This window comes from Camelus dromedarius, chromosome 17, assembly GCF_036321535.1.
Source record: "Camelus dromedarius isolate mCamDro1 chromosome 17, mCamDro1.pat, whole genome shotgun sequence".
In the NCBI taxonomy this organism is placed as follows: Eukaryota; Metazoa; Chordata; class Mammalia; order Artiodactyla; family Camelidae; genus Camelus; species Camelus dromedarius.
In genome coordinates, this window is record NC_087452.1 from 23,622,718 (window position 1) to 23,640,794 (window position 18,077).

The 18,077-nt window shown below is 47.9% G+C and overlaps 1 protein-coding gene across 8 annotated transcripts in view; it reads left to right on the forward strand.

Annotated features, from left to right (window-relative positions):
* The window catches only part of CADPS (calcium dependent secretion activator), a 418,935-nt gene that overhangs the window by 224,772 nt on the left and 176,086 nt on the right, over positions 1 to 18,077 (forward strand). For all 8 annotated transcript variants that reach the window (XM_064496352.1, XM_064496353.1, XM_064496354.1 and 5 more), the window contains exon 8: positions 13,299 to 13,410. In XM_064496352.1, the coding sequence (XP_064352422.1) occupies positions 13,299 to 13,410 (112 nt within the window). The remainder of the gene's footprint in view (positions 1 to 13,298; positions 13,411 to 18,077) is intronic.

Here is an 18,077-nt window from a genome sequence, read left to right on the forward strand (position 1 = left end):
TGAAAGTCTCTGGTTTAGTGCCTCACCCATCCTCCCTCCAACTCACGATTCTGCAACCTTTATCTTGTGCTGTCTAAACTATCCCACGCTCCTTGGCCCGTCCTTCCTCAAATCCATTTTGCACGTTTCTCCCCAAGTATCATCGTAAATTACAGACCAGCCAGCATTTACTGAGAACTCTACCTGAAACTGTACTGAGCTCTTACCATTCATCGTCTCATTTAATCTTCTCAACACCCCCAAGAGGTAGACATTGTTCTATTCCCCCTTTACAGATGGGAAACTGGAGGCTCAGAGAGGTTAGAAGACTTACCCAAGATCACACAGCTGGTAAATGGTGTGTCATGTCTGTACCTACGTCAGTACCCGCCAACAGGAACCCCAGGCTCAGAGCTCCCGCTTCTAAATGCCGCACAATAATGATTGCATCATCGCGTATGCACACACGATAATGATTACATCACTCCCCTGCCAAAAGCAGGCGGCAGGGGTCACAAGCGTAAATGCTTATAAGTGCCAGTAAACAAATATTGGTGCCTGAAGACAGAGGGGATAAGGAATAGGAGCTTAGCTTCTCTTAATGAACAAGATTCGTGCCTGCCCAGGTACGATGTCTTTTCACGCCACGGCCAGGTCCTTGGCTCTTTCCCTTCTGGAAATCATCATTATGATCAACATGGAATGTTGATTGAAGTTACTGATCTATATTGATTGTTTTTAGACCTTGGCTTCTCAATTATGACAATTTCTCGGTCATAGCTCAGGCATTGATTCTTGCCAATAGGAGCCAGAAGTTTCCTTTTTGGAGAAGAGCAAGTCAAAAGGTCGAGGGGCTCACGGACCTCCGCTCAGCTTGTCTGTCTGCCCACTGTCTGCCCACTGCCTGCCCGACAACTGTCTGCCCACTGCCTGCCCGCCTCCTTGCGTGGGTGGCGCACTCCAGGCTCTGTTGACCCCACCTACATCCACCAGGCGATGGCAGCCCGATTGAACTTTCATGCAACTTTTTATTACATGTTGTTTACGAGATGATCTGGAGTCTTTTTAGTATGTTTAATATTATGTGGATGGGAGTCCCAGAGTAAGTGTAGCTCCGCCCCGTGGAGGGCCCCAGTGGGCAGCACAAGGAGAGCCAGACTTGACTGGAAACATAAGTGGTGTTTTCAGCCACTAAGTTAGTGTCAGGATATCACGGACTGGCTGAGTGATGGTGATATTTCTCTACAGCTGAGATTTGTCGCTTTTCAAGAACAACTCTCTGGCTTCAGGTTGGGCCCATGCCATTGCACTTGGCCTTGACGGCAGTTTCCCCAGTGCTCTAACACAACGCCTCAGTCCTTACTGAAGGGCATTTGGCCAGCTGGCCCGTCCACCGGTTCCCTTTGAGACCCCTGGCACTCATGACCACTCCCTGTGGTTTCTCACAAATGCGAATCAGAGAGAGAAAAGAACAGATCCACCAGCCAGTCCCTGGGCGAAGAGCTCACAGTGGTGTCCTCAGGGATCCCTCTCTGTGGAGTGATGGGAACCCAGCCCATGGAAGCAAAACCAGCAACGGCTCCCATAATCCCCTCCATCAAAGGCAACGGGGAGGTCTCACAGGATGGGGCTGGGCTGCTTGGAGGGCAGCCACAGCTCTGAATGGCCACCCCTGAGTCCCCCCACCCCCCAGTGCTGCCTCTGTGTGCCCACCGCAGCTTGAATGCCCAGTCGGACAGAGCCACAAGCACTGGGGGCACTCAAGTGTTGCCGAGGTTGGCTTAACACTCATCACCTTCCAGGCAGGAGGCTTGATCTGGAGCGCCTTTGATGTGGTGAGGGCTTCCCCCAAGAGCACTTGACCACAAGTGGTGTGGGAGAGACCCTGGCTGCCTGCCTTGGCCTTGGGACCTAGGCAGTGCCTGTGGCCGCCTTTGCTGGCACAGTCAGGCCTTCATCCAGTTCTCACACCGTGGAGAGACTGCCTCGTTTGACACTGGCACACAGCGAGGTTGTTTTATGAGGACATAGGAGCTCGGAACTATTTTTCCAAACCAGCAAGGTCATTAGTCAGGAGTTTATTGAGTGACAATAATAGACTTTTTAAATGTATGAAAGGACTATGAAATGTGTCTGGTCTTTCCAGTGTGTCCTAGTCTAGCTGAGGACTCCAGAACAATCTACAAGACGTACAGTAGAACCAGAACGGTGTGATGAAGCACCAGATAGAGGCACTGTATCGATCAGCTATTGCCGCATAACAAAACATCTCAAAACTCAACGGCTTGAAAACCACAGTCGTTTATTTTGTTCACTCATCTGCACATTTTGGGGAGAATCAGCTGAGTTATGCCAGACATGGCTGGGCAGCTCTGTTTCAAGCTGTGGGTCTGGTTGGGCCTGGCTCCTCATTCTGGATTGGGTTCAGGCTGCTCCAAGTGGTTCGTTGTAGGATTCAGGTTGAAGAGTTAACAGCTACCTGGAGGAAGCTCTGCTCGTGGGGATGACAGAGGCTCGGGGGAATAACCCCAAACACTCAAGCACATTTCAAGCCTCTGCTTCCATCCTATCTGCTAATATCCTCTCGGCCCAGGAAAGTCACATGGATCATTTCAAAGTCAAGTTGTGGGTTTATATCCTCTGCCCAGAAGGAAGCCCAAAGCAAATAATCACGTGGACAAAGCCCACATCAGTGGAACAGGAAGAAAACCCTTCTCCTGGAGAAAGCAGGAGAGTGAGTCTCTTTGAATCACAATCTGATCTACCCCCCAGGGTCCAGAGAAGGCCAGAGAAGGGAGAAAAGCAGGATGGGGTAAGAGGAAGCGTCTCAGGCACTTACAGAGAAGGAAGTCTTGAGACAGTTAAGAATGAGTTCTCAGTTCTTATTCCTTTGCTGTCACTGCCAAGAAATTAACCCAAATTCAAACCCCGGTTTTGTTTTGCCCAGACTGGGAAAACACAAAAACCATCACTCAGATGGTTTTGAAAACACCGGCAAGGTCAGCTCACATCTTAGTGTTTGATTCTAGTGCTGGCCCTTGGACTAAGTTGTTGCGTGTCCCTGAGAGGTCCTGAATAATTGCGGAAGACTTACTGAGGATCAGGGCAGGGAGCATTTTCTCATCGAATTCTAACAAGGAAATGCTAAGAGGGAAGCACTTTAACCTCCCCATTTTACAGGTGAGAAAATAGAGGCCACACATCATTCAGGCAGCTGCTTAAGGTCACTTCAGGTAGAAGGACACAGCTGGGTATAGAACCCAGGCTGGCCAAGTCCTGAGCCTGCTCTCTTAGTCCTGAACCCCTCAGATAATGTGACCTTCCCTTAGTTGAGAATTTGCATTGTACATTCCTATCTGTATTACCCGGGGATAGACAGATAAGAAGTCCTACAAGGTAGAGGCTGTTAATGTGCCCATTTTATAGACAGGTAAACTGAGATCTGAGAGACCAATAAATGTGTCTGAGATAATAAAGTTGTCAAATGATAGAAATTAAACCACCTGACTCCAAAATTGATCCCCACTGCACCGGCTTCCTTATTTGTAAATGAGGGCCATGGCCAAAGTAATCTTTAGGGCTCCAGTCAAGTCTATTAGAGCGAGTCCATTGCCCTGTGTCTCCCGATTGTTTTTCTTCCTTTGGTTCGTGTTTTTAGTAGAACTGGCTGGAATGCAAAGAGATTTGCAGTGCATTTAGTAGTACCCCTGGCCGGGTTTCCTGGCAAAGTTAGCCTCCCTGACTGCATACCTGCGAGCCTTCTAGGGGCTGCATGGTGTCCTGAGGCAAGTTCAAGTTCTAAAGATGCAATTCACCATAGCGCCTCCCAGTTGTTTATGAAAATCCTAGGTTGCCACCCTAATACCCAGCTCAGGTTACGAGAGCAAGTATAGGAAAAAGCTCAGTGTAGGAAGTTAAATAGAAGTGGGCTGGCTGAGTCACAGAGAGAAGGAGGTGAATGAACACTTTCCCAGCAACCTCTTGAGAGAGCGTTTTTAATACTGACCGGCGGTAAACAGTTCATTTTCTTTAAGGGTCCTTGGAATAAACAGATGACTACAGGAGGGCAGCTAGAGATGGAGCTGCAGGAGACCCTCAGACGGGGAGACAGACACCAGTTCCAGTGACAGAAAACTCCCATTGTCTTTCACAATGACAGAGGATATCTTTGGGCCACGCTGTAAACTCCATTCCAGAGAAGTCAGCACTGACACTCACACCCTGTGAGTTGCTGTCATCTCCGTGATCTGGCCCTTGACAGCTCCTCCCCACTCCACCCCAGCCCCACAAACCCCAGGACCCCCACCGCACCAGCACTGTGTACCACCCCACCCACCCGGAGCCCACGCCATGCCATTACTTAGCCCCAACCCTGGGTTTCCCATCTAGATTTTCTGTTTGACCATCTGTGTATTTTCATATGAGTCAGTTTCCAAGGAAGAATTCAATCTGAGCTCTCACAGCGGGGCCTGTCCAGGCTCTGATGGTTTTCCGGTTTCCGCTCCGGCATGTGAAGAGCTTAGAAGCTGTGGGTCCTGTCCTCACAACTAGGAAAAGGCTGACCACACTGAACATCAGTAACTCTCCCAAGATCCGTCGGAGAATTTAGGGCGCAGGGCACACCACCGCTCCCAGATTTAGAGAGACAGGCAGATACAGAGAATCACCGCCTACTGGAGCAGGAAGACCAGGGGGAGAAATTGCTCCTGGAGCCATACGGGTTCCATTTACCCCGTACCTCCCTTTCAACAAAAATGAGAAGGCCTGTGAAAAGATGGAAAATACACTTTGAAGAGACAGAGCAAGCATCAGTATCAGACTCAGATATGGTAGAGATGCTGGAATGATCAGACTGGGGATTTAAAACGACTATGATTAATACGCTAAGGACTTCAATGGAAAAAAAGGGGGGGCCAACATACAAGAACAGAAGGATAATAAAAGCAGAGAGATGGAAACTCTAAAGAAAGAATGGAAAGAAAATGCTAAAAATCAAATACCCAAGCTTTTGTCTTTAGGATGAAAAATTATAGTAGCTCCCACCCCCCATCCCACAGCCCCATTATAGAGATAAACAAACTGGGCCTCTGCCTGTGGTTTGTCCAAGGCCACATAGCTGGTGAGAAAAGAAAGGCTGATACACAATCTCCTGTATTGGCTCTTCTCTGGCCTCCATTCGACAGGCGTTTATTGAATGTTTCTTCTGCACTGGGCAGAGCGAAACATTGGGCTACAACAGTCATGGGCTTGGTCCCTGCCCTTATGAATTTTATAGTAGAGAATGTCCGTGTACCTCCTCCATAAACCGTACCAAAGGCTGTAAGTCCAGGAGAATCCAACGTTGTTAACTTCCGCTTTCAACTTGAATCTCATCTCGAAAGGTGCATATGCGTGTGGGGGAATCCACAATTCATTGGATTCATTCCTTCGTAAATGCCTTTGTGTGCCAGGCACGGCACCAGGAGCTGAGGATACAGCAGTCAGACCGAGCGGGGAACACACACCGAGCCTGGCCCATGGGGAGCTGACATTCTAGCAGGAGGAGAGAAACAAGAAACCCAGTAAAGAAGTGCAGGCAGTAATTGCTTCTTGGTGAAGCTGTAACTGTCCATTCTATGTAAATATCCCACCCGCCCTCTCCCCGGCACATCCGATCTTCCTTTTCCCAGGTGGCTGGCGGCTCCTTTGACTAAGCTGGGGAAGCCTTGGAGGAACAGATGTGAGGGGAGATGGTTTAAAGCTGCGGTTTGGACACATTTGAGTTCAGATTGCTGGAGAGATTATTTCAGTGGAAATGTCAGGTCCATCCCTCTGCCTCCCAGACAACCCAGTTTCTACAAAGCAGACGCCTCGTTTATGGAGGTAAGAGGTGGTTTAGCTTTTCTAGTACATTAAAGGCCCCGGATCGCATCCTATCAATGAGTTTGCGTGAAACACACTGCAGTGGGCACAACTGATTTCCTGGATGCAGAATATCATACCGTCTGCCTGAAAGGCAGACCAAGAGATTTTAATGCAGCTGTCTCCAGGCAGTTATTAACTTTCCCTCTTAGCAACGGGACCAAGAGACTTTCCTACCCTGAAATGACACTTCTCCCTTGTGAAAGCTGCCTGGTTAATTTTATGAACCTCACTGAAAACCCAGCGCACGTGAGCCAGATACCTTGAATAAATGCAAATCCAGTCTCCGTGGCATGAGTGATGGCCTTATGCTGAGCATCGCCATGGCAACTAATGACATCATCCCCCACCACCAAACTGCACAAAATCCAATTCTCCAAGGGTCCTTATTTGCCTCCCGTGGGTGTGTTCTTGGCTTACTTGCGTACTCATTCGTAAATACCGCTCTGTTGTCAGAAGTTTGCCGCGGCTGTTGACTGTCATTTTGGGAGGTATATTCCCTTTGTGGCAAATGTTGTTTTTTTGTTCACGAGGAGGGGGTGGGGGGAAGTTCTAATGAAAAGTACTGCGTGTATTTGATTAGCAACATTTGTTGATAACATATGGTCTGAGGAGGCTTCCGCAAATAAGAGGCTTTAAATAGTAAACAGAGATGTGCGAGCGATGGAGCAGATGCTCTCCAGACACACAGGATGAGGTTGCTCTGCCCGCAGATTTCTCCCCTCCTCCACCCAAGCACATCCCTCTCCCTTCGCTTCTCCCCTAGATCAAAGTGTTCACGTTCAAAGCCCCGGTGGCACCGTGGAATAGGTTTGGAGAAATGATGTGCTGTGACTTTAAAAGTCGTCTCCATCCCCCACCCCCAAATATGAATTATCTGCGACTCGTGTTCATTATTGGACACTAATAATGATGTAGTGTGACCCGAGGCGTCAGCCAGCCCAAGTGGGCCTGGAAGCAGCATCTGGGCACCACGTGTCTGATGCCGTGATACGCAGGCGCAGGCTTTCCACTACACCGCGAGTGCCAGCAAGCGCTCTGTGAAGAGTCTGGAACGGCCCCTGGAGTCGCCGCGGGCTGAGCTGTCCTTGTAAGCGCGTGTGTACAGTTGATCTTCGTCCGTGTGCTCTGGTGAGCGCTCCTCTAATCTGTTAATGAAACTCAAAGACCTCCTTTTAGACTCAGCGGGCGACTTGGCTGTGTCTGTAGCAGGGGTCGCTGAACATTGTCAGCGCAGGACCAGAAAGTAAGTAAGTTGGGCTTGTTGGCCGTCGGGTCTCTGCCGTAGCTGCTCACCTGTGCTTCTGAAGTGCAGAAACAGCGTAGGCGCTGTGTAAATGGATGAGTGTAGCTGAGAAACCTGTATCGGTGCGCGTTGAAATGTGCGTTTCATGTAATTTTCAAGTGTCGTTAAACATGGCTCTTCTTTTGATTATTTTCAGCCCCTTGAAAATGTAAAAACCGTTCTTAGCTCATCAGCCCTACGTAAGCAGGTATTCAGCCAGACTTGGCCCATAGGCCTGAGTGTGCCAACCCCTGGTCTGTATTCCTGAAATGAAAGACATTTTGGGTCTCTGATTTGACATGGACCCGCGACGTCAACACGGTTCCTTTGACTTGGACGGACCGCTGTGGGTGATGGCATGTCCATAGTCTGTGCTTGGGTTGCTTCTGGTTGGAAAGACCAAAAGTAATAAACAGTAGTTCATCTTATAGCTCAGTGGTGCTTTCCAACATTCTACCCTTGGCGTCCACATTGCTTCCCACCCTTGACCCCATGACCTGACCACTCCTTGACCTTCAGAGACCTACGCCCTGCTCCTCAGAGTGCTGTCCTTGCTGCTGTCTGTCCTGGGTCCCCTCTTCATGCTGCCAGCCACTGGGTACCTGTCAGAGAGTTGGTGTGCTCCGAAAAAACATCCAGTCATCCAGGAGGTAAAGCCCTCAGTTTGACTTAAAGGAAGCAGCCACACCCTTGGATATCTCCTGAGTCACATCTCTCCACAATCCCCTGAAACTGGTAGCATGATTATTCTGAATTTGTCACATCTTTCTAGTCATTAGACAAATATTTATTGTGTACCCTCTGACCCTGTGCTTGGTACAGATTTTTTTTTTTAAAAAGTCACACCATCCTCTTTGCCCCATGATGTTCACCAGGTAGAGAGAGAACCAGATACGCACACAGGTAATTTTCTGACTGATTTTCTAAGACTGTATTAGGTGCTCCAGAGAGGCAGTCAGGCTCTATGGTTTAATGCATGGGCTTTGGGGTCAGAAACTCGGAGGTTGAAGCCCAGCTCTGTGATAGCCTGGAACCCTGGCCCATTCACTTAACCTCTCCAAGTCCTCCTTTCTCCATTGATAAATCGGGGATACTAAGAGAGTATTCCTTACAGAGTCGTCTGAAAGATTAAATGAGGTAATCCATGGAAAGCCCTAAGCCCAGGGTCTGGCAAACCATAACTTGAGACCTGGTGACTGTTTTTAGTGCTTTTTGTGAGCTCGCTGTACAGTGTGCGCAGAGGAGCAGATGGGATAAGATCGCGAAGGTGGGACACCTCACCCACTGGACTTGAACCTTGCGTTCAAAGAGAAGTTAGTTAACCTTCCCGATGGCCGCTTGCTATAAATAACTATCAGCCTCTGGGCTTTTCACATCAAAGCGGAATTTTATTTCAGTCCTGGGAATCTTTTAAGAAGAGGTATTTATCTTAATAGCCCCAGTCAGTGCACAGAACAGGAAAAGAAAAGAAACAGAGAAGACCGCAACAGTGAGAAATAGATTCATCTACCCCTGGGCGGCTCCACCACGGACTGATATGTCTGCGGGTTACGTAGCCCTCTGTGAAGTCTATTGAATGTGTGAAATAGTCCAGGGCGGCCCAGAGTCCCATCCGTTTTGAAACAGAACTCTCCCTTTGAGTTACCAAGGTTAATTGATGTTCACTGGATCCAGGCGCAGAGGAGCGAGTTGGTTGGGATGTGGGAGGGAGGAAGCATGGCGGCTTGGCTGAGAGTCTGGGCTGTGGAGTCAGATTGCCATTTGCTCCCTGTGTGACATCCTGGACACGTGGCTAACCTCTCTGAGCCTCCGTTTCCTCCTACGTAACGGTGGGGTTTAGTTATAAGCATTTCACAGGATGGCCAAGGGGGTTTAAAAAGATAAAAGGCATGTATGAACAGTTAACATTTTCGAGATAGGAATTTGTGAACAGCACATAGTAAGCTCAGACTATTAGCTGTTTTTGTTATAAAAATAGTCAAGTCTTTCCATGGCTGGAAAAAGAAACAGAGTGGATGTTTTTATAACTATTTTTTTCTAAAGGGGAAGCGTCAGGGAGGGTGCTGATAAGGAAATCTCTTTGGGGCTCCTACGAATCAGAAGCGTTGACCAAAAGAAGCTGGGAGTGGTTTTCACGGAGTCTTGGGACGGTCGTGAGGGGCAAAGGTTGGCAGCCAGCCTCCGCTGTGTGGCCACACTCAACAGCCTGGGTGGCATTGGACTCAGAGCCTGATTCATGAGCTCATGACCCATGTGGCTGCCCCGGCCCCACTCTCCGACCTACATTTGGTTTCTTGCTCTCCATGGCTGTCGTGGAATTCTTCATTATTTTATCTTTGACCTTGTGTGGGTTAAGCGGAGTCTGATGGAATAATGAGTGTGCTTTTGGGCAGAGGAAATAGAGAAAGGAAAACACAGTGTTTTAGTGTCTTTACTGGTGATTTTTCCCGCTTTTTGGACAAGAAGCCCACATTTTCATTTTGCACTGGACCCTGAAAATGATGTCATTGGTTCTGGTTCAATGGGGGACGTTCTCTTTTTGCCGGCTCCCCTGGGCCAGGCTGCCATTTTGAAACCTGGTGGATACATTGGGATTCAGTCATGACCTAACAGCTTGAGGGGAGCCAAGGGTCATGGTCAGAAGCCGAGAGCACAGCTGCAGGCCTGGTGGAAAGAGAAAGCAACTCACTGCCCAAATGGACAGGGGTGGTCAGGGCAGCCTCCAGCGGCCTGAACTCCGTCCAGCCGATGGGGTCTTGGAGACCTCGCCCTGCCCCATGGTCTGAATCATGCTGAATGTCTTAGGAGCTAAGCACCCTCGGGGAGCAGCAGGAGTTTAGGCAGACTGGGTTCATGCCCACTGCACAGACCAGGAAATCCCTACAAACCAGTTTCAAGGACAGGGTCCCAGGGACACGGTGTGGGGGACCCCCCAGGGCACTGGGATCGAGTCATCTTTGTGGCTGAGTGTTTGAGCATCTCACTGCAGAACTCCCTTAGTTTCCAGCAGGAACTGTCCTTATTTCCATGACCAAGCATGATAAATGCCCAAAGAGATTCATAGCAGTTAATCATAAATAATAGTAATGATCATGTGTTTTGCCAAAACTGTAAATCGTGAGTAATCCCTGTTACTGATAATTCTGACAGTAGTAGCAGCGAGAGCCATAAAGTGGGAATTAAGGCATTTGGGTTCTAGCCCGACTTGATCACAATTCACTAGAATAAAAGCAGTGAGATCGTAAGGTTCTCATCTGTGAAATGGGCACAATGTGAGCCGTTCCCCCTCTTACCTTGTGTAGGAGGAAGGAGAATGTTCACCTTGCTTGCACAGCACAGGGTCAGACACTTAGTAGGTGCTTAGTAAATATGTGTGGCTTGAATAACACAAAATAGAAGTGATCATCACTGTTACTGGAATGCGTCTTGCACATCCTTATTTGGGGAAGGGGAGGTAGCCAAAACCTGGGGGGGCTCTGGTCCTGTCCCAAGCCTGCTGCTACATACACTTTATAACTACTCCGTGAGATGGTATTATTTTATAGCTGAGGAAACTGAGGTCCAGGGATGTTCATTAACTTGCCCCAAGTCCTGCAGTTTGTAAGTGACTATTCAGGATATGAACTAAGAATGCCAGGTCCAAAACCTTATGCTTTGTCAGTATCGCCTTTGCTGGAACAAAGATTCCCCTGTCTTAGAAGCTTTCTGCGGTGGCTGATGGCCAAAATCCGGGGCTTCTGTCTGTACCTCTGACATTTTGCTGTTGCTTGGGACCTGTGGCTTCTTGTCCTTTCTCATGTCTTCTCCCTTTCTCTCTTGTGATTGTTCTGTTTCCTCAATGACTCTCGCTCCCCCATCTCCATTGTTCTGGTGCTTTCTTACAACTCTCTCTAGATCCCCCTTGTCTTTGAGTTAAGTTAGTGGGATTTATTTGACTGAGTGCAACAGTGAGACTAGAAGTCAGGGTTCCATCATTTGCAAAAGAAATACAGACAGTCAACGAACACAGAGTGAAATATTCAAGACTGCTATTAATCAAAGAAATGCCCATGAGAATGGCGATGACAAAAATCATCTAGAAGGCAAAGTGAATTGGGGCACCCGGAGAGGACAGGAAGCTGAGCGATTTGCAGTCTCATTCCCAGATCATGGGAGGACAGCTGCCATCTTTGCGGAAAGCATTTTGGGAATAGACGTCCCGCGCCTTGAAAGTGTTCACTGATGGGCATGGTTCTTTCAGCATTGTAGGAGCACCGTCATGTTTGTTGCTAAATGAATGACGAAATGATCTCCCATCTATTTCCCAGGGAAATAAACAGAGAGGAAATGAAAAACGTCCAGCCCAATCTCAAAAATAGAACAATGGTTAAATAAATTAAGATGCACCCATAAGGTGTGATATTATAATCATTAAAAATAATAGTCAGTGCAAATGAACTTATATATAAAACAGAAACAGACTCACAGACGTAGAATACAGACTTGTGGTTGCCGGTGGGGGGAGGCGGGTGGGAAGGGATAAACTGGGAGTTTGAGATTTACAGATACTGACTGGTATGTATAAAATAGATAAACAAGTTTATACTGTACAGCACAGAGAACTATATTCAATATCTTGTAGTAGCTTATGGTGAAAAAGAGTATGAAAATGAGTATCTGTATATCCATGTATGACATTGTGCTGTACAGCAGAAACTGACACAACATTGTAAACTGATTATACTTCAATTAATAATAATAATAATAATAGTTAATGAATATTCTACAGTATGGAAATTGGCCATTATTTAAGGCAAGATAAAAGACAGCTCTATATAAAATTGTATCTGTTCCTATTTCTTAGTTCTGTAAAAGATTATATGTCTGTATCATTTGTTTACTCAACAAATATTTATTAAGTGTCTTCTGTGTGCTTAGCGCTGTGGTGAGTACTTGGTGTGCAGTATAAACAAAGTCCGTGTACTTACGGAGTTTGCAGAGTATTAGGAGAGTCAGCTATGACGCAGTCACGTGGGTAGATCGATAATGCTAAATCCAGTGATTGCTAGAACAGAAAATTAAATAATATGTTCAAGAGAGTTTAACAGTGGAACCAAATTTAGACTAAGGAGATCAAGGGACATGTTCTCCAGGAAAGCATTATTTAAGCTGAGCCCCGAAGGGACAGCCGGGTGCAGAGTAGGGTGGGGCAAAGCATTGCTAACAGTGGGAACGGCATGCCCAGCCCTGAGGCGGCACAATCAGGTGGCCCGGGGCCCTCGAGTAGGTGAGTGGGAGACGGTACTAAGGGGTCTGGATTGCCCTCCAGTGCAGTGGCACAGGTGCCGTGGGACGGTGTAGGGCAGGAACTCAGTGCAATCCAGTTGACACTTCCAGAAGATCATGCTGATTTCAGGTACTGAGTGGGTGGAGCTGACTCTGTAAGAATCGTGATGAATGAAAAAGTCACGTCTGAAGGGCCATCAGGGGCTCATGTCAGCCCAGGATGGCACTCTACCCAAGATGCTAGGTAAGCTAGCCTCTCCACTGGGGAGATCTACTCTGATTCCCAGAGACCGGAGAGTGGGGAGGGGTGTCTCCCATGTCTTCCACCTTCCATTCCTCTTTAGCGGGGCTGAGCTCCACCCTTTCTTCTATTCAACGTATCTTTGAATGCCCGTGCCAGTGGGGCTCCCCACCTCCCCACTACCAGTGAGGTTTCATTGTAAAGTCACATGTTGGCTCAGACCGAACGAAGCCCCATTTCAAAATCTGGAACCGCAATTTCCAAGAACCTGGGACTCAGAGGCTACAAGGAAATATTTGTGGGGAGGAACGAGGAGAATACTTTGTAGGGATAGCGAACGCATGGGAGAAAGTTCTCGCCAACTTGCTTTCATACTTATTCCAAGTGATTCCTTATAGTGCTCTGTGAAGACCCATGGCAACTTTCTGAGCATCTGTCTTGCATTTGCCTAACAAGTTAATTAACACTTTTTGTCACTCTGGCAGCTTTGCAGGGGAGGGAGGGGGATGTGACAGCCAACGATGCCTCGGGTTAACCCTGCACTCACCCGACCCAGGAATAAGGCAGCTGAGTTTAGCATCGTCGAGACCGAGGTCTCCACACTAACCTCTCTGATTCTGTCTGCAGCTGGGGCACCCAGGGTGACTTCTCCACAACCCACGCACTGCCCGCTGTGAAGGTGAAGCTGTTCACAGAGAGCACGGGAGTCCTGGCCTTGGAGGACAAGGAGCTCGGACGGGTAAGCGCTCCCCATCCCAAGGAGCTCCGGAGAGCAGGTGTCCCCAGGCCCCAAAAGGCAGTATTGCCAAGTGGCCCAGCTTCAGGGTTTGATTACATGGCTCTGTTCTTCATTGACTGTATGACCTTGGACAAGCCACCCCCTCACCTCTCCAAACCTCAGTTTCCCCTCTTTAAATCTGTGTGCATTGCAGAAGATCAGGAGTTCTCAACACCATGAGACCCAGATGCCTTTAAGAGCAAAGATTTGCAATGCCCTTTCTATCTTGAAGCAGAATTCTTAGGTAATTTTAGATACCGATACTAATGATTTTAAATGAATTTAAAATCAACACAATGACATAAAGGAGAAACAAAAGGGAGGGTGTAGCTCAGTGGTAGAGCGCATGCTTAGCATGCATGAGGTCCTGGGTTCAATCCCCAGTACCTCCATCAAACAAACAAACAAATCTACCCCCCCCACAAAAAACCCACTTTTTAAAAAGGGAATTAACTAATAATATGATAATTTCAAAATGTTAAGAATCAGGCACTAGAAGACCTAAGGAAGGAGTCTTTCCTTGTTCCCAAAGGGACAATCACTGTGCAGGTGACCACATTCCCTGTGGAGGGTGAGGACTCGAAAACACGAGATTTAGTAATTTATTAAACCAGTAAACCAGTCTTGGTAACCAAGTTTCCTTGTGTTCCCTGGGAAAGTGCCAAAACTACTTAGAGCGTATTATAAAAAAGCTTTAGGATCTAGACTCAGTTAATTATCACCAGGCCTTTCTACCTCCATTCATATCTGGTGGGAATGTTCGAGTCAGGTGGGATGCAGGACATTCCTCCTTGGGGAGGGGCATCTCACTCGTTGCAGGATGTTCAGTATCCCAGGCCCCCCCACCACGACCATTCAATACCAGCACCACTTACGTTGTCAACCAAAAGTGTCTCCCAAATATCTGAAACGTCTCCAGGGGCGGTACCCAGCCCTTGAGCACCACGGAGATCATCAAGATGTTTTGTCTTCCATCTCAGCGAGTGACTGCACCAAACAGCCAGTATTTTCAGGACAGAAGCTTAAAATGGCTCCACACCCCTCCCACAACTGCTTATAATAAAATCTGAACTCTGCACCACAGCACCTAAAGACTCTGGCTTCTGGCCACCTCCCCAGCCTCATCTGCTACCACCCTCCGCTCATCCAGTATGCCCCAGCATCGCCCTCAGATACACCAGATCCCTTCCCATCTCAGGAGGCTTTCTCTCTGCCTGGAGAACTCTCCCCACCGCTCAACTCCTCCAAAGGCTACTTCTTTCTCTGCACAAAGGCCACCTCCTCCTCCCAGAGCCCTTGGCTGACTGCCCATCCTCCTGCATCCATTACCGCAGCCCCCTGTTCACATCCTCCACAGAACTCACCACCAGTGAGACAGAACTGACAGAAATTTTGGCTTCTGTCTCCCCCACTGCACTGTAAAAACTGCACGGGGATAGAAACCAAAACTACTTTTTCCTTTTTTAAAAAAAATTAAAGCGTAGTTGAGTTACAATATTATGTTAGTTTCAGGTGTACAACATAGTGACTTGATCTTTGCATAGATTATACTCCATTTACAGTTATTATAAAACATTGGCTGTGTTCCTCGTGCTGGACGATAGGTCCTTGTGTCTTATTTATTTTACACGTAGTAGTTTGTACCTCTTAATCTCCTACCCCGATTTTGCCCCTCCCTCAGCCCTCCTCCCACCGTAGGGGAGATACCAGGATCATGAAGCTTGAACTATTTTGTTCACCGCCCTCTACCTATACCAGAACCCAACACATAGACTTGTAATAAACTTCATTTCTACTGGTTGAGTGCATAATCCCTTCTGAAAGCTGTGTGACACTAGCCAAGGCATTTAACCTCTCTGAGCCTCTGATACGTTATCTACGGAATAAAGAAAGAACACACTTCAGGGCAGGCACACAGGTACACACACCTAATGATGCCAGCAAGGACAGACTAACCATGCTTTCTTTTCCTTCTTTTATTTTTTCTTCACTTCCTTCATCTGGCTTTCATCTATAGAATTGAACTGGAGTTGTATTACTAGGACCTAGACCACAGATGGAAGTCAAATAAAAAGTAAACAAGGCTAATAGCAAAAAACAGTGACACCAGCAAAGAAAAGGGAGGGGGGATGAAAAGAGAGGAAGAGCTTTGCCTGTTTTCTTTGAGAAATGACAAGTGTTCATTTCTGTCCCTAGGGAAAGAGAGACCCACAGAGTGGGGCAAGTAGCTGCCTTTTCTTTTTCTTCAAAACTTTTCTCTTTCCATGAAGAATCGGGTCAAGGAGCATGAGAGCGTCAGAGGCCTAGGATACGAGGGTTAAAAAGCCCCGCAAGTCTCAACCTGACTCCACTCCATGGGTTTCAGGAGCCCCTGGGGATTGTGTACAAATGTTGGGAGGTAGGGCCCATGTGCCTTTTTCTCGACTTTCTAATCCAAAGCTTCTCGAAGCTGTTTCCACTGGGCTAGTGAGACCCTTTTGTTTTATAGATGAGAAAGCTGATCCCTGTGGAAGGCAGGAAACTCCCCACCCCGAGCGGCCCAGTAGTCGGGGCCCAGGTACTGTTTTGCATGTTAACCATCGGCCAGGCCACTGTCCTAAGGACGCTAAGCACAGCCCCTCCCTGCGCCGTCACCAGAACCCTGAGGGAGGGTGCAGGTGTTGTTCCTCCTGTATAGACGAGCGCACCAGGGCCCAGAGGAGGTGAGTGACTTGCCAGGAATGATGTTGCCTCATCTCTAGGGCTATTTTTACTCCATCATGCTGTCCCTATGCAAAAATAAAACTCTGGGCTCTGCTGTTGTGGTCAAGGCCATGAATTTGCCACAGTCCCTCCCGGCCATTCATCTCTTAACAAATGGCACTCTCCTCCAGTCTCATGATCTATTCCCCCAGATGCTAGCTGACATTCCCCTCCTGCCAGAGACACTTTCCACCTTGCAGTGGAGCGGACCTGCCTGGGCCTTGTGCTGGTGGAGGCGGGCGCCCTCTGCTGGCAGCACCTCCACAGGCAGCAGCCCGGGGATAAAAGTGCTCTTTTTCAAAGTGAGCCCTCGGCCTCCTTGGGAAAGAGTTTCTATGTGCTAATTTTTCCCCACTTTAGGAGGACACCTCCACATTCAAAATCCTGGCGCTGTGTTCATGCAACAGTATTAGTTTGTTCCATTTTTATTTTTGTGTTTCATTTTTATTAACCTTTTGAGTTAAAAAGTAACTCACGCATATTGTAAAAAAAATAATTAAAATGGATATATAGTGAAAACTAAAGATCCCTAGTGTCCTTTCCCGGAGAAAAGCCTTCTTTTCAATTGATTGTGTATTCTTCCCCAAATATTCTACGCATGTGCAAGCATCGCATATATGGCATATTCGTATGTATCTCTCTTTAAAAAAAAAAAAAAGAAAGAGCACACAGTGGAAATTGCTGGATATATACCGCCCTACACTTGCTTGAAATATCAAGATATTTTGAGATTAGTCCCTTTCAGACCACATTGGCTTCCCTCCTGTTTTCATAATTACATAATATTCCAGTGTGTGGAGGTATTATAATTTATTTAGATTGTTTCCATTCTTTGGCCGTATAAACATTGCTTCAGTGAATAACCTTAAGTTTATTTCTTTGCACATATGTGTGCATAGGTATAGTATAAATTTCAAAAAAAAAAACTTAATGAAATTTGAATTTTGACAGATACTACCAAATTGTCCCCTAAAGAGTATACACCAATTTATAATTCCACAAAAGGCATGAGAGGGTGGCTGTTCCCCACACTCTTGACAACACTGCGATACTACCAAGTTTTTACTCATCGAATGTGATTACGGGACCACTGTGTCTGGTCATTCATGCTGAGCACAGAGCAAGCAGGAATAATGACAGGCGAAAAGCCTTCCCCTCACAATACGTAAGGGGTATAGACATAAAACCAGAAATTATAGTGCAGTGTGGCGAGGTCTCTGCGGGAAAAGGGACAACTTTTCAGGTGGGGGACATAATCTAGCCTGAGAGGCAGGGATGACTTCCCTTATGGGGGAGAATGCAGAGGTAAGGGGAGGCGTATCGGCTAAGTCCTGGAAGGGACCGGCCACGGAAGGGCTCAGGGCAGAGCCATCCCCCCGAAGGACCTGCCTGCATGCCCAAGTAACTGAGAGACGCTGGGGCTGGCTGGGTGCAGCTTACTGCCTGGGATGGGTTGAATTCCCACATCCGCCGTCACCACATCAAAGCACAGCACACATGGGCCTCGGCTGAGATGACAAAGTGCTCGATCCGCAGCCTGGAATGTCTAGATGCGGTGTCTGGATCACTCGTGTGCACCCATCAGGACCCTAATAATTCAGCGCGGCTGACGCTTACAAAGGGATCGCCGGCCCATCGGGCACGTGGCGGAGTGAGGATGAAGGTGGAGGAAGACTGCGGCGACCTCATCTCTCCATCCCCCGGGGAGAGGAGGTCTCCCCCGGGAGCGACCGCGTGGAGGAAGAAGGCTTTGTGGATCGGCCAGTAATGAGCTGCGGCCATTTGCTTGGGCGCATGGACACCATATTGCCGGTGGGAACCGCGCCCAGGATCCATATGGTGGATGGCCCGTTAACGAGCTCCGGGTGTCCTGAGCGCCGCTCCCA